The 17,424-nt window shown below is 43.1% G+C and overlaps 1 protein-coding gene across 1 annotated transcript in view; it reads left to right on the plus strand.

The window, feature by feature from the left end:
* Nucleotides 1-17,424, plus strand: part of DAAM2 (dishevelled associated activator of morphogenesis 2) — a 260,005-nt gene that overhangs the window by 69,617 nt on the left and 172,964 nt on the right. The window contains exon 3 of the mRNA XM_084828535.1: nucleotides 16,774-16,979. Within this exon, the coding sequence (XP_084684661.1) occupies nucleotides 16,806-16,979 (174 nt within the window). The 5' untranslated portion in view covers nucleotides 16,774-16,805. The remainder of the gene's footprint in view (nucleotides 1-16,773; nucleotides 16,980-17,424) is intronic.

Consider the following 17,424-nt stretch of genomic DNA (forward strand, 5'->3'; position numbering starts at 1 on the left):
ACCTCTGCTTCCCTCCCTCATTCCATCTAGATATTCCTCTCATGAAGAGTCAAAGACAGCAATCAGGTTGGTTTCAGAAGTGACGCAATTTACATGTACAGTGTGGAAGCCCCCTATGAAATCATTCTGCTTTCTGCTCTCTTTCTTCACTGCTTTACAGACCCTGAAAAGGGGGATACATGTGTCAGACCCAAAAGCATTTGTAGTGTCACTTGAAATTTTCCCAAGTCATTGGAATGTTTGGTTAGAGAACTCTGGGAATCCAATCCCTGGTTCCTTTTTTAACAATTAGCTCAATTTTCAGTTCTTTTCACATGTTTTGTACTAGTTATGCTTAATCGTCATTTCTGAATGTGTTATGTTTTCATTATTGTGCTGATAATAAAGTCCACTACAAAGCAAATGGCTCCTTTTGATTTGCTTCAAAAGGAAATCATCTCTCAGAAGTGGCCTCTTGCAATCTTTTCATAGCTCATGAGCCAGTGTTAAGTGACATTAAGAGGCCAGTTTCAAATATGCTTTTTTGTATCTTTGAAGAATGGATTTTAAAGGGTTTTAATAGCCACTTAGGATGATGGTGTCCAGTTTTTCACACTCATGTCTATAGGTCTTCTAGCAGTCCTTGGGCTTTTTTCCCACCTTGAGAAGAGCAAGCCCCATTCAGATAGTGATTTCAGGATATATTCATGAGAGGAGAATGAGCAAGTAAAGTCCAGTTCTGGGGGAACTCTGACTTGAGTCAGTCTCATACCACTTTAGCTGTAATGGCTCGTCCCAAAGAATTGTGGGTATGGTATTTTGGTGAGATGTTGTGCTGATAACTCTGTCAGAGGTCCATAGCACCTCCCTCTCCTGAATGAAGGCTCCCAAGATTCCCTGGGAAGATGGAATGAATGTTAAGCCAGTTTTAAATCTACAACATGGATCGATCCTTAGATTACCAGAGATTGCAATCATCAGAGGCAGGGAAGCTTAGGCGCATAGACCTCTCCTGGTCCTGGAATTCTGCAGACAAGCTGCTTTCACACAACATGCTAACCCACACTCAGTGGTTGAGTGGGAGCTGTTTGTTGAACTGTGCATGTTGTCCAAACCCAGGACATTTTCTGAAGAGTGGCTTGTTAACCATGCAGTGTGGCATGGATTCTCAAGGTGTCTTTGTTTGGGAAAAATAAGCCATACTGCATGGTTAACAAGCCACCTTGCATAAAATGTCCTGGGTTTGGACAATACACTAACCCACGGTTCAACAAACAACCCATGGTTCAACAACAACCCACACTCAACCACTGAGTATGGGTTAGCTTGTTGTGTGAACCTAGCCACAGAGTTCTGAGTGCGTAGGCTTCCCTGCCGTAGGCATCCATGCCAATGTGTGCCTGGTGGGGGTGGATCCAGGTGCAAGGGAAGCTGCACGTTGTCAGGGATAGAGCCAGAGGCTCAGCCCCACAGCCCTTTTAATGATGTGAGAAACCCATGAAGCAAGCTGCAATGGTGAGCATCATTCGCATGAAAGTTGTTGCAATACCTCAGATGTTATGACTTGTAGGACGATTTGGCACCGTACCTCTAGTGTATGAAATGTTATTTTGAGAACGATAACATCATTTTATTTTCTGACTGTACTTCTCTACCCCTGCAAATGAAACTAAGCATGTAAAGGTACTGTTAGTGGAGGAGGGGTACCCTGTCTGTGTGGAGTACATTTCCTCACATGTGGCTAAACCATCTGATAAGACTCGGGGAAACTGCATTAAGTTAGTTGTGTTTGGTCACTGGGCCAAGTAGATTAGAAACGAGCACGTACTCCCTGTCAGAGGAAGAGGACATTGTTATAATTAGATCTCCGGCAGAGATCCAGGCCTCAGCGCCTGACCTGGACCAGCCCATTGCCTGGCAGAGTGGGAAATAACAGGCTAAGGAAGGGTGGAAATGTGAGTTCAAGACAGTGCAGGGAACTGCTGCGTGTTTGTAGAAAACACCAAGATGCTGAGCCAAGAACAGTTCAGAAGAAGCTTATGTTTATGGTAAACAGACATTTCTGGAGGGAATTCCCATTGACACTCTTGGTACACAGTTTCCTAGCAGTATAAGGTGTTCAGTGCCCTATGGATGCTTTACTCCTATATCACTGAATGGACTAATTCAGATATTTGAATGACATTTACTACATTTTGGATTTTGTGCGTGTGTTTGCGTGTGTGGGGTGTGGGTACAAAATTTTGTCAAGCTTTTAATTTATAGGAAGTATGTACTTTTTTTCCCCAAATGCTTGCTTATATTACAGTAATTAACAATATAAAATACACCACGCAAGCAAATACAGCATTATTTGATCACAATATTATCTTCAAGCACCCTAAGAGTTTATCTGCATGTTCAGAAAAATCACTTTTTGGGCAGTGGGGGTACCAATTTCAAGATTGAAATTGCATACTTGGCATTCCCCCAAATCAGAAGTTCCATACCTGGACCTTTTTCACTGAAGTTGAGAGGGTTACACCATTAAAGGTGGCCTAGAAATAATTTTAGAGTTCTATTTTCTCCTCTTTACAGAACATTTTTGTTTTTAATGAGCAAGAACATTCAAAGATGTCATGCTCTAACTTGCTTTGTGTAGTAATGACAGCCCTAGCGACACTTCCTTCCTCCAGGGTCCCTTAAGTTTCTTCAGACCATATCTCTAGTGCATATTGAGTAATGAACCTAAGAAGAGCTCTGCTAGATAATATGAAATACCTATCTAATCCAGCATCCTGTTTCCCACAGTGGCCAATGAGGTGCCTCTTGGAAGCCCACAAGCAGGACACAATAGCCGTCTCCTGCTGTTGTTTCCCAATAACTGCTAATTCAGAGTCATGCTTCCTCTGAAATTAGGGGTAGCATTCAGCCATCATGATTCTAGCTGTTGATAGAATTTATCCTCCATGAATTTGTCTAACCCCCTTTCAAAGCCATCTAAGTTAGTGGTCTTCACCACAACTTGTGGCAATGACCATGCATTGAGACCATGAATTCTTGTGTACTAGCAAGCGCAGACATGGTGCTAGGGTGCGGCTTCTTCACAGGCTGAAGTTTGGCAATAGAAAGACAAAGGTCTACAAAACAAACCCCATAGCAATGCTGGAGTTCTTGCTACTTCTGGTTTTGCCTCAGTGAACCTAGGAGCAATTCTCATAGAGGGTGTAAGAAATACCATCTCCATAATATTTAGGCTGAAGACTTGTGTAAGTGGTGGATACAGTTTGGGAGTGCTGTTGCTGCCACAACACAAGCCTGTATAACAATTCGTTTGGCTATGGGCTTTGATCAAACTGGATTAGTAGATTCCTCAGGCTGAATCAGAGGAAACTCATTTCCCTCCTTGCAGAAGGGACAAGATGGAAAATGGGTGGACCAGCTGATCAGGTGGACTGCGGGGGAAGTGGGTGAGGGTTCCCATTGCTCCATGGGCTGTACCAGGAGTGGCCAAGCAAGTTATGCACTCCTGGGCTATGTTCACAGCAATGGGATGGGGAAATCACTAAAAAAACCACTACGTTGTTCACCCCATTCATGATTTGCAGCAGGGATAGCAGCTCATCCCTCTTGCTGGCTTGGATATCTGAACAAGTTCAGGTTCAGCAGCAATCATTTCCCCCCCAAAATAACTGGAAATCATTCAGAGTCTCACCCTGCAAAATCACAAGTATTTATAAAATGTAGTAAGCTTGTTTCTTCTAATTTAAATGTTTAGAACTGCATTGTTTTCCAACACACACACACACACACACACACCTTGGCACATGTGCGCATACTCTCTCTCTCTCTCTCTCTCTCTCTGTCACACACACACACACACACACGCACGCACGCACCCCACCTGTAGATATAGCTGTTTTCATGGTTTTTATCACAATGTGCCAATTTTTTTTTAAACTATATATTATGAGCTCTGCAACACTACACAATCTGTCTGAGTTTATAAATTTTCAATAATGTACTCCACCCTGTGATTCCTCCAGTGGTCTGTATTTTTAAAACCTCCAGACACACTTATGTGCCTACACTTTACAGCAGTCAAGAGGTTAGAGTTTTCCCTTCATAGAGAATGCTGACTCCAAGCATGGTGGTGGGCTGGGTGCTGGAAAATATTAGTGTTTCTAAATATAGATTAGGTAACTGAGAAGGATGCTGTAAAGCTTTTACTGTTTTGCTTTTAGGAGAATGCTGCTACTTGTGTGAGCTCTGTAGATTTTCTCCAACAACTGGCCATAAAAACATTGAAGCTAAGCTGGGTTTCCCAAGGACTTCCATGCTGTCCTCTATTTAAGCATGAAAGCCATTGGGAAACTCCGCAGATATGCATCATGCAACTATCTGGAATGTCATCCACCAAATGGGGACTAGAGGGCTAAGTCTAGTTTTGGGCTTTGATCAACCTGTTTCCCTACCTTGCAATAGAGGATTGGGACTGACTAGTTGGCTTGAGAATGGGGGACAAACAAATTATCCATTCTGAAGCTGCTAGCACACCATTACTACCAGCAGGCCAAGAGGGGATTGGACAAGCATAGCTTTATTTTGTGGTTACTTGGGTCAGTCAATGGGGAAAGAAGGTTGTCCTCACTTCCCCTTAGCACTGATTTCACATTTTAGAGGTGTCCTTGGAGTTTGGGGACTCTTAACACTCAGCAGATTTCTCATATCACTAGGTCAGCCTTTCCCAACCTGGTGCCCTCCAGATGTTTTGGGCTTCAGCTGTCAGCATTGGCCGTACTGGCTGGGGCTGATGGGAGTTCAAGTCCAAAACATCTGAAGGGCACAAGGTTGGGGAAGGCTGCAGTACGTCGTTACTCTGCAAGCCTGACCAGAGCACAGCACGATTGATCAAATATCAACCTATGTACAGAACCAAAGTATGATTTTTAATGTAAGACTTATCAGTGTGATCAATATATGACTGAGCTGGTTAATTCAGGTGCTGAGGGAGAAGTTCATCTCATCAACAAACTTGAAGATCTTGAAACTTTATCTTCTTGTTTTCTGCCTAGGGTATATTCGCTATTCATCTGCTCATCTGGGGTACTGACCATGGTACTGCTTGCACATTTGATTAGTCAGAGTAACAAGAGAATTACCTGCTTTGAACATACTTCAATCTTATTTCTTTCCATTAATCAGCTAAACAAACTGGGGCCTCAAGGTAAGCAGGGATTGTTGTCATCTCAGGATGAGTAGAAATCAAACTGTTTATGCCACTGGTGGTTATAATTGCAGTGAAGCAAAGTCATATTTACATAGCAACATGAACATATTAGCGGATGTCTTTCTTGAAGATACCATATTAATGTAAAAGGGTACCCAGTATACTCATGGATCACTGCCTTGTTGTGGCGAAGGGGCTTGCGTAACTCAGTGAAGCCATAAGCTATGCCGTGCAGGGCCACCCAAGACGGACAGGTCATGGTGGAGAGTTCTGACAAAATGTGGTCCACTGGAGAAGGAAATGGCAACCCACTCCAGTATTCTTGCCAAGAAAACCCCATGGAACGTATCACAAGGCTAAAAGAGATGATGCCGGAAGATGAGCCCCTCAGGTCAGAAGGTGTCCAATATACTACTGGGGAAGAGCAGAGGGAATTTCCAAGCAGCGCCAGAAAGAGTGAAGCGGCTGGGCCAAAGCCGAAAGGACACTCAGCTGTGGATGTGTCTGGTGGTGAAAAGAAATCCAATGCTGTAAAGAACAATATTGTTCAGGAACCTGAAATGTAAGATCAATGAATCAAAGTAAGCTGGAGGTGGTCAAACGAGAGATGGCAAGATTGAACATTGACATCTTGGGAATCAGCAAACTAAAATGGACAAGCATGGGCAAATTTAATTCAGGTGACCATCATATCTACTACTGTGGGCAAGAATCCCTTAGAAGAAATGGAGTAGCACTCATAGTCAATAAAAGGGTGAGAAAAGCAGTACTGGGGTACAATCTCAAAAACAATAGAATGATCTCAGTACGAATCCAAGGCAAACCATTCAACATCACAGTAATTCAAGTCTATGCCCCAACCACTGAGGCCAAAGAAGCTGAGGTTGATCGGTTCTATGAAGACCTATGACACCTTCTAGAACTAACACCAAAAAAAGATGTCTTTTTCATCATAGGGGATTGGAATGCCAAAGTAGGAAGTCAAGAAATAACCGGGATAACAGGCAAGCATGGCCTTGGTGTACAAAATTAAGCAGGACAAAGGCTAATAGAATTTTGCCAAGAGAACACGCTGATCATAGCAAACACTCTTTTCCAACAGCACAAGAGGCGACTCTACACATGGACATCACCAGATGGTCAATATCGAAATCAGATTGATTATGTCCTTTGCAGCCAAAGATGGAGAAGCTCTATTCAGTCAGTCAAAACAAGACCTGGAGCTGACTGTGGCTCAGATCATGAGCTGCTTCTTGCAAAATTTTGGCTTAAATTGAAGAACAGAGGGAAAACCACTAAACCATTCAGGTATGACCTAAATCATATCCCTTATGAATATACAGTGGAGGTGACAAATAGATTTAAGGGCTTAGACCTGATAGACAGAGTGCCTGAGGAACTATGGACAGAGGTCCGTAACATTGTTCAGGAGGCAGCAATTCAATCCATCCCAAAGAAAAAGAAATGCAAGAAAGCCAAGTGGCTGTCTGATGAGGCTTTACAAGTACCTGAGGAAAAAAGGGAAGTGAAAAGCAAGGGAGAAAGGGGAAGATATACTCAACTGAATGCAGAATTCCAGAGAATAGCAAGGAGAGACAAGAAGGCCTTCTTAAATGAACAATGCAAAGAAATCGAGGAAAACAATAGAATGGGAAAGACTAGAGATCTTTTCAAGAAAATCGGAGATCTCAAGGGAACGTTTTATGCAAAGACGGTCATGATAAAGGACCAAGAAGGCAGGGACCTAACAGAAGCAGATGAGATTAAGAATAGGTGGAAAGAATACACAGAAGAACTATACAGGAAAGATCTGAATGTCCCTGATAGCCATGATAGTGCAGTCACGGAACTTGAGCTGGACATCCTAGAGAGTGAAGTCAAGTGGGCCTTACGAACCATTACTAACAACAAAGCTAGCAGAGATGACAGTCTTCCAGCTGAGCTATTTAAAATCCTAAAAGATGATGCTGTTAAAGTGCTGCACTCAATATGCCAACCAATTTGGAACACTCAACAGTGGCCACAAGACTGGAAAAGGTCAGTTTACATTCCAATTCCAAAGAAGTGCAATGCCAAAGAGTGTTCAAACTACCGTACAATTGCGCTCATTTCACATGCCAGCAAGGCTATGCTCAAAATCCTACAAGCTAAGCTTCAGCAGTATGTGAACCGAGAACTACTGGAAGTACAAGTGGGGTTTCGAAGAGGCAGAGGAACTAGAGATCAAATCGCCAACATTTGCTGGATCATGGAGAAAGCAAGAGAATTCCAGAAGAACGTCTATTTCTGCTTCATTGACTACACTAAAGCCTTTGATTGTGTGGATCACAACGGACAGTGGCAAATTCTGAAAGAGATGGGAGTACCAGACCACCTTACCTGTCTCCTGAGAAACCTGTACGAGGGTCAAGAAGCAACAGTAAGAACCAGACATGGAACAACCAATTGGTTCAAAATTGGGAAAGGAGTACGACAAGGGTGCATATTGTCGCCCTGCTTATTTAACTTATATGCAGAGTACATCATGAGAATGCCGGGTTGGATGAATCACAGGTCAGAATTAAGATTGCCGGGAGAATTATCAACAACCTCACATACACAGACGATACCACCCTAATGGCAGAAAGTGAAGCAGATCTAAAGAGCCTCTTGTTGAGGGTGAAAGGAGAGGGTGCAAAAGCTGGTTTGAAACCCAATATTAAAAAAACTAAGATCATGGCATCTGGCCCCATCACTTCCTGGCATATAGAAGGGGAAGAAATGGAAGCAGTGACAGATTTTATTTTCTTGGGCTCCAAGATCACGGCAGACGGTGACTGTAGCCATGAAATTAAAAGACGCTTGCTCCTTGGGAGGAAAGCTATGGCAAACCTAGACAGCATAGTAAGAAGCAGAGACATCACCTTGCCAACAAAGATTCGTATAATCAAAGCTATGATTTTCCCAGTAGCAACGTATGGCTGTGAGAGCTGGACTATAAGGAAGGCTGAGTGCCGAAGAATTGATGCCTTTGAACTGTGGTGCTGGAGAAGACTCTTACAAGTCCCCTGGACTGCAAGGAGGTCAAATCAGACAATCCTAAAGGAAATCAACCCTGACTGCTCATTGGAAGGACAGATACTGAAGCTGAAGCTCAAATATTTTGGCCAGCTAATGCGAAGAGAAAACTCCCTGGAAAAGACCCTGATGCTGGGAAAGACTGAAGGCAAAAGGAGAAGGGGATGGCAGAGGATGAGATGGCTAGATAGCATCACCGATGCAATGAATATGAACTTGAGCATGCTCCGGGAGAGCGCGGAGGACAGGAAGGCCTGGCGTGGTATGGTCCATGGGGTCACGAAGAGTCGGACATGACTGAACGACTGAACAACAACAACCCTATATACCCTGGTGGAAAAGTTCCCAAGGAGCAATTTTGGGGTTCTTTTTTGAGAATATCCAGTGAAAACCTAGATGGGTATAAAACTAATAACCAGCTACAGTTGGAAAGGAATGACATTCTTTTTCCTTCTTGCTCTGCAACTGCACACATTATTATTATTGCATAATAATAACAGAGGCATTATGGCTTGCTTCTGTGTGGGCTGCTTGGAGACGCACGATCCCACACGAACGCTGACTTTTGACCTTTTGCACTGTAATTCCTACATTCATAAGAATGTGCTTTAAAAACCACTGCTAATTCCTTGAAACTAACTCTGCTTTGATGCAAATATCCAGGAGAGTTGAGCGCCCTTCGGTTTTGTTTCTTTGCTGCTAACTGCCAACTCAGATGGGAATGGATGGGAAAAGGAAGCACAAAATAGATTTAGTCTAGTTTATAGTGAAGGGTCTGGGGAAGCTAAGCTAAAGAATGATACACCCACCTACTTTTTGTTAAAGAGCTGGCATACTTGGACATCCCTAGGGTGCAATTGACTCAGCGTGGTATGTTAGTTCTGCTCCTGCCACTGCGAAGCTAATTTTTCTAGCCCATGTGCTTGGCCTCTGTGACAGCACAAGGCACCCTTGTTCAGGCAAATAAACAAGACACTGTGTCCCAGGGCAGGTTAGGGTGAACCCATTGCGGCACCCTGCCTGACAAAACTCAGCTGTGTTGCTGTTGATGCAGCATTGAGTGACTCTATTCACCTGCCATCTCCTGCCTTTCCTCCCTTGTGCCCAGAGGAGCCAGACTTTTGAAAAGAGCACTTTAATTATTTACTCTCAAAATATGGTTTATTCTGCAGATTAAATGAAAAGGTTGAAGTACTTGGGGGGGTTGGGAATAACACAAATAAACCTCCAAGCTGTCAAACAACAAGTCCCTTAAAAGGACAAAATATGCAGCTTTGTGTGGACTGCACAGATCCTTCCTTTCAAACTCCTGGCAGGAGACTTCCTGTTTGGATGTACGGCTCACAGTCAATGTTGTACGCAAAGACCCAAAGGCTTCCTTCTCTTCACCCCTCCTTGTCTTTCTGTCAGCAACCCAAACTCTTCACCCTTGAGTCCTTTCGAGCATAGACTTACCACTAACATGTACATTGGAAATCATATGTCAGATCAGAGGTGGGGTGAAGGTAGATCTCCATTTGTGTTGGACTTCAACTCCCAGAAGCTCCTGCCAGCATGGCCATTGGTCAGGAATCCTGGGAGTTGAAGTCCTAAACATCTGGAGATCTACTTTCTGCCCACCCCTGCTGCATTAGACAGCAAAGATCTTTGCAAGGATCAGCCCTTTGATTTGGACAATGGGCTACAGGTTTTTGTGTACACTCAGCAATGCTGACGAAACTTGCTTAGGTGGTGTCCAGTTCACATGTCCAAATGTAGCTTAAGCAGAAACTTGTCTAGTGTCCTGTCTCTAAGGCTGCAAGCAGAGGCCCAGGGTTACCAATACCACATGAGCCTGATTAACCTGCCAGATGAGGCACGAAGCATGGTATGATGGAAGTTGCCAGCATTGCAGGAATAGACATGTGTTGCAAGTTCTCTGGAGATGTGGAGACTTCCCAGGTGGTTCTTCAGTCATGAGCTCTGAGGATCAGAATGTGGCAAAGAACTGGTTGCTAGGTATTGTAGATCTAGAATGAGCTGGGCTAGGCCAGGCATTCAGCTTCTGCAGGGGCCATCTGTGCAGCCTGCCAATCACCCCCCCCCCAGCTGCTGTTTGTGGCACCCCAGCAAATTCAGTTTGGCTGGGAAACAGGATACACGAGGAGAGCAGAACTGAGCTCCCACCAGCCTGCCAAACAGCTTTCTTCTGGGAACAGGACATGCGAGGAGAGTCATCTTTGTGCAACTTCTTTCTCAGCTGGACTGCTGAGAAGAGGGTGAGGTTAAAGGCTCTCCCTCCTCCCAATGATCCTTAGCAGGAGCTCTGGGAACAGAAGAGGCTTTAACTTTGACCCCATTCCAACAACCTGGATCAAGGTTCCTGGGAGGAGGGCAAGGTTAAAGCTTCTCCCTCCAAGCAGAGATCTGGATGTGTGTGTGTGGTGGGGAGTGTGTGTGTGTGTGTGTGTACACACATACAGCCCATGGCTGCCCACCCAACACCACATGCAGCCCTTGTTGCCATACAAGCTGCCCACCCCTGGTTTAAGGGGATAGAAGCCTTATTTTTAGGAGATACATATTAACTTGCAGGTACCATTGGTTCACTTGGAAATGAATGAACTTGTGTCGATGGTGGCTATAGGGGAAGATGGTTCAGGTTCCCCATTTGCGTTGCTGAAGTCACTAGACATAGGTGTATGACCAAGTGCCAGCTCTGCTTCCTTGGGTAAACCGTGCATGTTGTTCCTTTCCATATTCTGTTAATGGTATGAGGAACCATGGATCTGGGCCAGCAGTGACACTCGCTGATGGATGAACTCTCTGCCTTGGAGTTGCACCTTGTAATCTGGGAATGGGATGTGATCATTAGGTTTTTAATCTAAATAACATTTTAAGCATTTACACCAGGGCTTCCTTAGTGCTGCTCATTTGAGTTGGAGTTCTCCTTGTCTGATGGGCAAGCAAACTTCCCCCTTCCAGTCTGATTTGGAATTGGGTTCAGCCAACTAAGCTGTTTTCTCTCCATCCCCGAAGTAAACTGGCTCAGCTAATTTCTCATGCAATTCTAAGCCCAGTTTGGACCTTGTGCAAGACAGTGTCTAAATCCTGGTTCCCAAGTCCCCTTACTTGCTCCAGTAGTGGTGATAGGAAGTAAGGAAGGGAGACTTCTGGATGGAACCAATGTCGCTTTGGCAGCTTCCCACGGGTTCTAGCTTTCTCAAACAGCTTTTTAAAAGGTTGAAAAACCTTTTCATCTCCCCCCTGGAATTAAAGGGGGGGCAAGGCGGCATTGGACAACGTCTTGGAGAAAAGTACCCCCCTCGAGATGGGAGGGGGGCTGGATTCCAGGATTATCTCCCCAGAGCTTTACCAATGCAAAAAGCTGTGATAAGACTCCTATTTCATAGCAGAAAGCAGGGCTGACGTGTTCCATAATAATACATGCTTCAGGAAATATCAACAACTCCTGTGGGATGATTTAAGAAATATTAGCAACATCTGAGAACATCTGAGGACCTGCAAGATCTGTTTGAGAGAAACATGAATGCACCGAGGAGAAGAAAGGGGATGGCTTCACTGCCAACTCCCCCGGTGCCTCCTGTGTCAAAAGTTTTGAAAACAGAAGATATAGGGGAATTAGTTACTCTGATAAAGACTTTATCTTTGCAATTTACGGAGCAAGCCAGAAGGTTGGATTTAATCCAAAATTCCATCACCGTCTTGCAAGGAGCCGTCGATTTAATTAATGCGTCATGGCAAAAAATGGAGACGAGAATTAATGAGCTAGAAGACCGAGTAGCAGGGAATGAAACTTGGACACAATTTTGTTTTAAAAATACCTCTGACAGAATTTCTCAACTGGAGGCCTTCATGAGAAGATCCAATGTACGTATTATTGAGATTAAAAATCTGTCTAATGTTGTAAAATTGCCTACTTTTGTGGATAAACTTTTGCAGGAGATACTCCCTATCCCATCTGATTATTTCCTTGCTATTGAGCAGGCATTTCATGTGCCAAATGCGAAAGGGACGGACTATACGATCATAGTCCAATTTGCAAAATTCCCCACAAAGAATTATATTCTGCGTTTGGCAAGAGAGGGTGGAAGCCTTTCCTGGAAACAAGATAAAGTTATGTTATTTCCAGATTACATCAAAGAGGTGGCGAATAAAAGAAGGCAATTTATCAAAGCAAAAAATATGGCAAAACAAACGAACTTACAATATTACTTAAAATATCTTCTTACACTTTGTATTGTGTCTGAAGGTCAGATGAAGAAGTTTCTAAATCATGAAATGGTGAAGGCATGGCTGAACATAAAAATGCGTGAGATTCCTGTTACAACCCCTTGGACTGGAATCTTTAAACAAGCTTTGTTAACTGTTTGTGTTTAGTCTACATGATCCAAGCTAGGTCGGAAGATAAATGATTATATATATATTTGTTTATTCTCTTTCATCTTTTGTTTTTTTCTTGCCTTTCTTTATATTTTTTATTTCAAAATAGATATGGTATGCTGTATTTAAATTAAATGTTTGAGGGTACAATGTATACTTATATATCTAGTATAAAATATATTACTGACTATTGAAGGTTTATTTTAAGTTTTATTATTATATAACACTATATTCCTTTTTAAATTATTATTATTATTAATAATAATAATCTAGGCTACTGGGCATGAACTGTAGACCTGTTTCTTGGATATAAGATTGATGATACGATATTGAAATGTAAGGATGTTTATTAAACTGTAAGATTGTTAAGGTTATAAATACAGTTTGTAAAATAGAATGGCATTGGATGCCGGGGGGTATTGGAGTTTAAATTTAATTCTTTAAGGGGGAGGGAGAGGGAGGGGGAGAAGTGGAAAGAATCCTCTTCCTTTTTCTTCACCTCCTTTCCTCCTCCCTTTGCCTTTTTTCTTCTTTCTTTCTTTCTTTCTTTCTTTCTCCTTTCCTTTCCTTTCCTTTCCTTTCCTTTCCTTTCCTTTTCCTTCTCTTTTTGTTATTATGGTGTCCCCATCAGAATATTGTATTGTTGGGAAATTCTAGTATTGATCAGGTTGTTGGTATGTTTGGTATTGTATATTTCATTTATAAAGATAGAATAAATAAAAATATATTAAAAAAAAGGGAGGGAGGGAGGGAGGGAGGGAGGGAAATCTCCCTGTTTCTTTCCTCTCCCTCTTTCTTTCCTCTTCCTGTCATTCCTTGGCATTGTCTGTGGTGCCTGGAGCCCCTCCGTACCAGTGTTCCAACCACTGGGGGTATTGGTGAGACCTCCATGCCTGCCACTGCCATTCACTGATGCACTAGCTGCTAAGTGATTGATGGAAAGTCTTCTCTGGCTTAAATTGCATTTTCAGCTTGAGAAGAACCCTCCTTCCCTCCCTCTGTGTGTGTGTGTGTGTGTGAGAGAGAGAGGGGGGGGAGGGAGAGGAGGAATGGCCTTGTTTGTAATAAGGGTGTGGTTTATGAGTGCACCACATCTGTGTAATTATGCAGTTCGGCAGCATCAATAATCTGACGCTTCTGCATAGGATTATGCTCTTGTTCTCCATGCTGTTAGGGAAGAACTGCTGCTCCCCTGGTTCCCTGCACACCAAAGTGTGCTCAAATTACCACTGCAACCATAAAAAAGCATGGAAGGGTAAAAAAAACAAAAAACTTACCATCTCGAAAGTGAATGCAACCAGGTGGTTAAAGGGCTGAGCCCACATATGCTACCAGTGCTCAAAATCAATACGCAGTGCTGTTCTGTATATGCCTATTCAGAAGTAAGCCCCACTGAATTAAGTGGGACTAACTTTGAGGAAACTATGTGTGAAGCTGTAGTCTTCGGTTGCAATCCTGTGCACACTTCCTAGGCCAATGGTAGATAACCTGGTGTCCTGACTAGGTGTGAGGCTTGGGGGAAGTGGACTGCAACACCACACTCACTGTTCTGGGTCATGCCGGGCAAGGCAGGAGTCACATCAGGACTACATCACTGTAACATATTGCAGGAAGTGCTGGCTGGAGTATTCTCCCATAGGGAGCTGTTGTTCCAGCAAAGGGCCTGCAGTCAATATAGACTTTAAGAAGGCTGGCAGAGGCTGTTCTTTCAGTGGCTTCACCTGTACTGAATGCTGACTGTGTTCTTAAGGGCAGCCTCCTGCTCCTGCATGCCTCAGGGACTGCAGAAGCTCCAGGAGAGTCATCCTCAGAGTCAGGTGATGGGAGAGCTATATCCTCAGCTTGGGAAGGTATAGAAGGAGGTGCTGAGGGTTCCTCCTGAAATGGGGTGACCTGTGACCCATCTGAATTCAAGTCCTCCTTGTGATAATGCAGAGCCTCAGACATGGGGCTTCTTCACGTGGAGCTTTTATCTTTCTATTGAGATTGGTTACTCATGGAAGTTTGCAGGTCCTTTAGATGACATCATTAACCTCCAGGGCATCTGCCTCACTAAATGATCCTTATTCCATTTTTAAGAAGATCGGAGATAATGAGATATCAAATTACAGTGCTTGAGTTCCCTCTGTGAAAAGAGGAAGACTCTCAGTAAGAGGAGCAAGACCACAGTGCCATCTATGGCTGTATAATGAAACATATGGAAGACTCAGATAAGAGGGAAAAGAAGGGGGGAAAGCGGGGGGGGGAGGAAGCACGTGTAAAGGGAGTCCATCGTGATCTTGCATTTAAAACCGAACCAGAAAGCGCCGTTTTGAATGTGGGATTTTAGGCTGGAGTAGAGATACTCATGGACTTGGTGCCCTCCAGATGTTTTGGACTATAACTCTCATAATCCCTGACCATTGGCCCTCCATAGGATTACACATAGGAGTTGTAGTCCAAAACATCTGGAGGGCACCAGGTTGCCTTCTCCCGTTCTAGGCAGTAAGTCCCACTGAAATCAGTGGAACTTGCTTCCAAACAAACATGCTTAGCATTGCACTGTATAAGTCTAACATACTGAGTATCTCACATAATGTAGTAGCCACAGATTTATAATTTTAAATGCATAAATAATGCCTGTGGTTTTCTACTTCTTGTGGATTAGTATTAATGTGTTACTTTAATTGCCTCTTCCATAATGACTTTTCCTTCATGGGAGTACTTTTTGAAATGATTGGCAGGAAAAATCCACAAGCAGCAGTTGACCTGTGTCTAATATTTCACTTGCAGATGTCTTATTTTCAGCTTTAAAGTTTATTCGTATGTATTTGCCCATTTTAAAAACATTGTAACTGACCCTGAATGTGTGTTTCTATAATCTCAGCCATTTTTGCAGCCAGTATTTAAGTTTAGCTTATTCATTGTCAGCATACAAATTGGAGTCTTAAGCTGAGTGATTTGCATTAAAACCATCCAAAGGTGTACATGGCTAAACTATGATTTGAAGTCTTATCTCCAAGTCAAGCACTGGAATCTACTGGCTCACACTGGTTCTAGAGTGTTGTCATAGCTGTCTAGCACTACCAGAATATTAAGGAATGATAACTGTCGGACTCATAGGCCTCATTCAGATGTAATGGTAAATTATGGTTTATCGTTATGGGAATGAGCCGCAGTGAACCTCAGGCTTGTGTGCTCCCCCTCCCTCCCCCCTTCCTCTCAGAAAGGAGTAGGCTTTGGAAGCTTTCACCTCTGTTTTAGGCTAACCACAGTTAAGCATTATGTCAGAACCTATACAAACTGGGGTTAGTCTTAACTACGATAAGTTAAAACAAGCCAACTCCAAAGCATAGTTTGTGAAGCTGGCTTGTTTCAACTAACCATAGTTAAGATTAACCACAGTTTCGGGTTTCAGTGCAACACTAAACTGTGGTTAATTAAAATTGGAATTTCAAGCATTCATTCTCCTTCCAGTTGCTTCAGAGGAGGAAGGAGGGGGGACGTGTGCAAGCCTAAGGTTTGTTCAAGTAACAATAAACCATTGCTCATCATTACATTTCGACCAGGCCATATAGTTATCATCTGTGGTGCTCCCTCATCTTAGTACAGCATCCTAAAGGCCCCAAACAATCACTAATGTACATTTTCTCTCTCCCCAGTGTTTTTTGTAGGACATGGTATCTTCCATAGGGCTTTTAACTGATGTCAGTTATTAATTTGTGCATTCTTGCACCTGTTCTCTTGGCTTGTCTTGTGTGTTTTTGCTGAATTTTCAAAAGAATGCAATGTTATTATATTTTAATTGCACACCAGTTCTAACACATGGGATTTCTTTACTTGAAGAAGTTGTTATTTCTCTGACTAAGATGATTAAAACTGTGCTGGCTTTAAAGGGAACAGAATTTACCAAAATGTCTGAGAGATGCTTAGCAGCTCACCCTTTCCTACAACTAAAATAAAGATTGAGAAAACCCTCCTGGAAGAAAGAAGTTAATAGCCATTCAACACAGTTAATTTTAACAAAATATGTATTTACTTTACCCCATTAAAAAAAGGTTTGGTCAACAACAACAACAACAACAACAATAAACATACTACTTACAGCAAACATCGTTTGGGTTCTTGGTTATATTTCAAGGATTCTTATCCTGCTTTCTTTGCAGATCATGATTGTTAGATAGCACCCCACATCACAATGACCATGGCTCCCCGAAAAAGGAATCGTCATGCTTTGGGGTTTCTTTGCTGCTTTGGGGGCAGTGACCTGCCTGAAATCAACCTCAAGGACAATAACCCCCTGCAGTTCTTGGAGTTCTCTGTGCCAATCCCACCAGCGGAGGAGCTCAACGCAAGGTTCTCTGAGCTTGTGGTAAGTTTTGCTTTCATGCTTCTGCTTTATGGGAGGAGATGGCTAAAAACTCTGTAAGGGGGTTAGATTCTTAAACTTTCTCTTAAGGGCTCGCATTATTCTGCTAAAACTTGACAGAACCTCCAGCTTTTAGTATCTTGCAGGCCTTTCACAGGCAACACGTTTATTGACAAGCGCTTTTTAACTGGATTCAAGTCAGATTGTTACAGGCTCTTTAATTTATGGATGCTTGAGGAAGTTGAGCTTTGTGCATTTTGGTGTGAAATGATCTGATCCGCACCACTCAGATTAATGTGTGGATCAGAACTTAGCTAGCTGCTAGAGTCTGGACTCAAGAACAAACTCTAGGTTACAACTTTGGCTTGTCAGGGAATAGACACAGTTCCCTGACTGGAGAGCCCCTAGCCTGGGGAGCAATGGAGACACGTACACTAGCACACTGGCT

The sequence above is a fragment of the Heloderma suspectum genome, chromosome 1 (assembly GCF_057233095.1).
Source record: "Heloderma suspectum isolate Gila_16-S chromosome 1, 16-S_ref, whole genome shotgun sequence".
NCBI lineage: Eukaryota > Metazoa > Chordata > Lepidosauria > Squamata > Helodermatidae > Heloderma > Heloderma suspectum.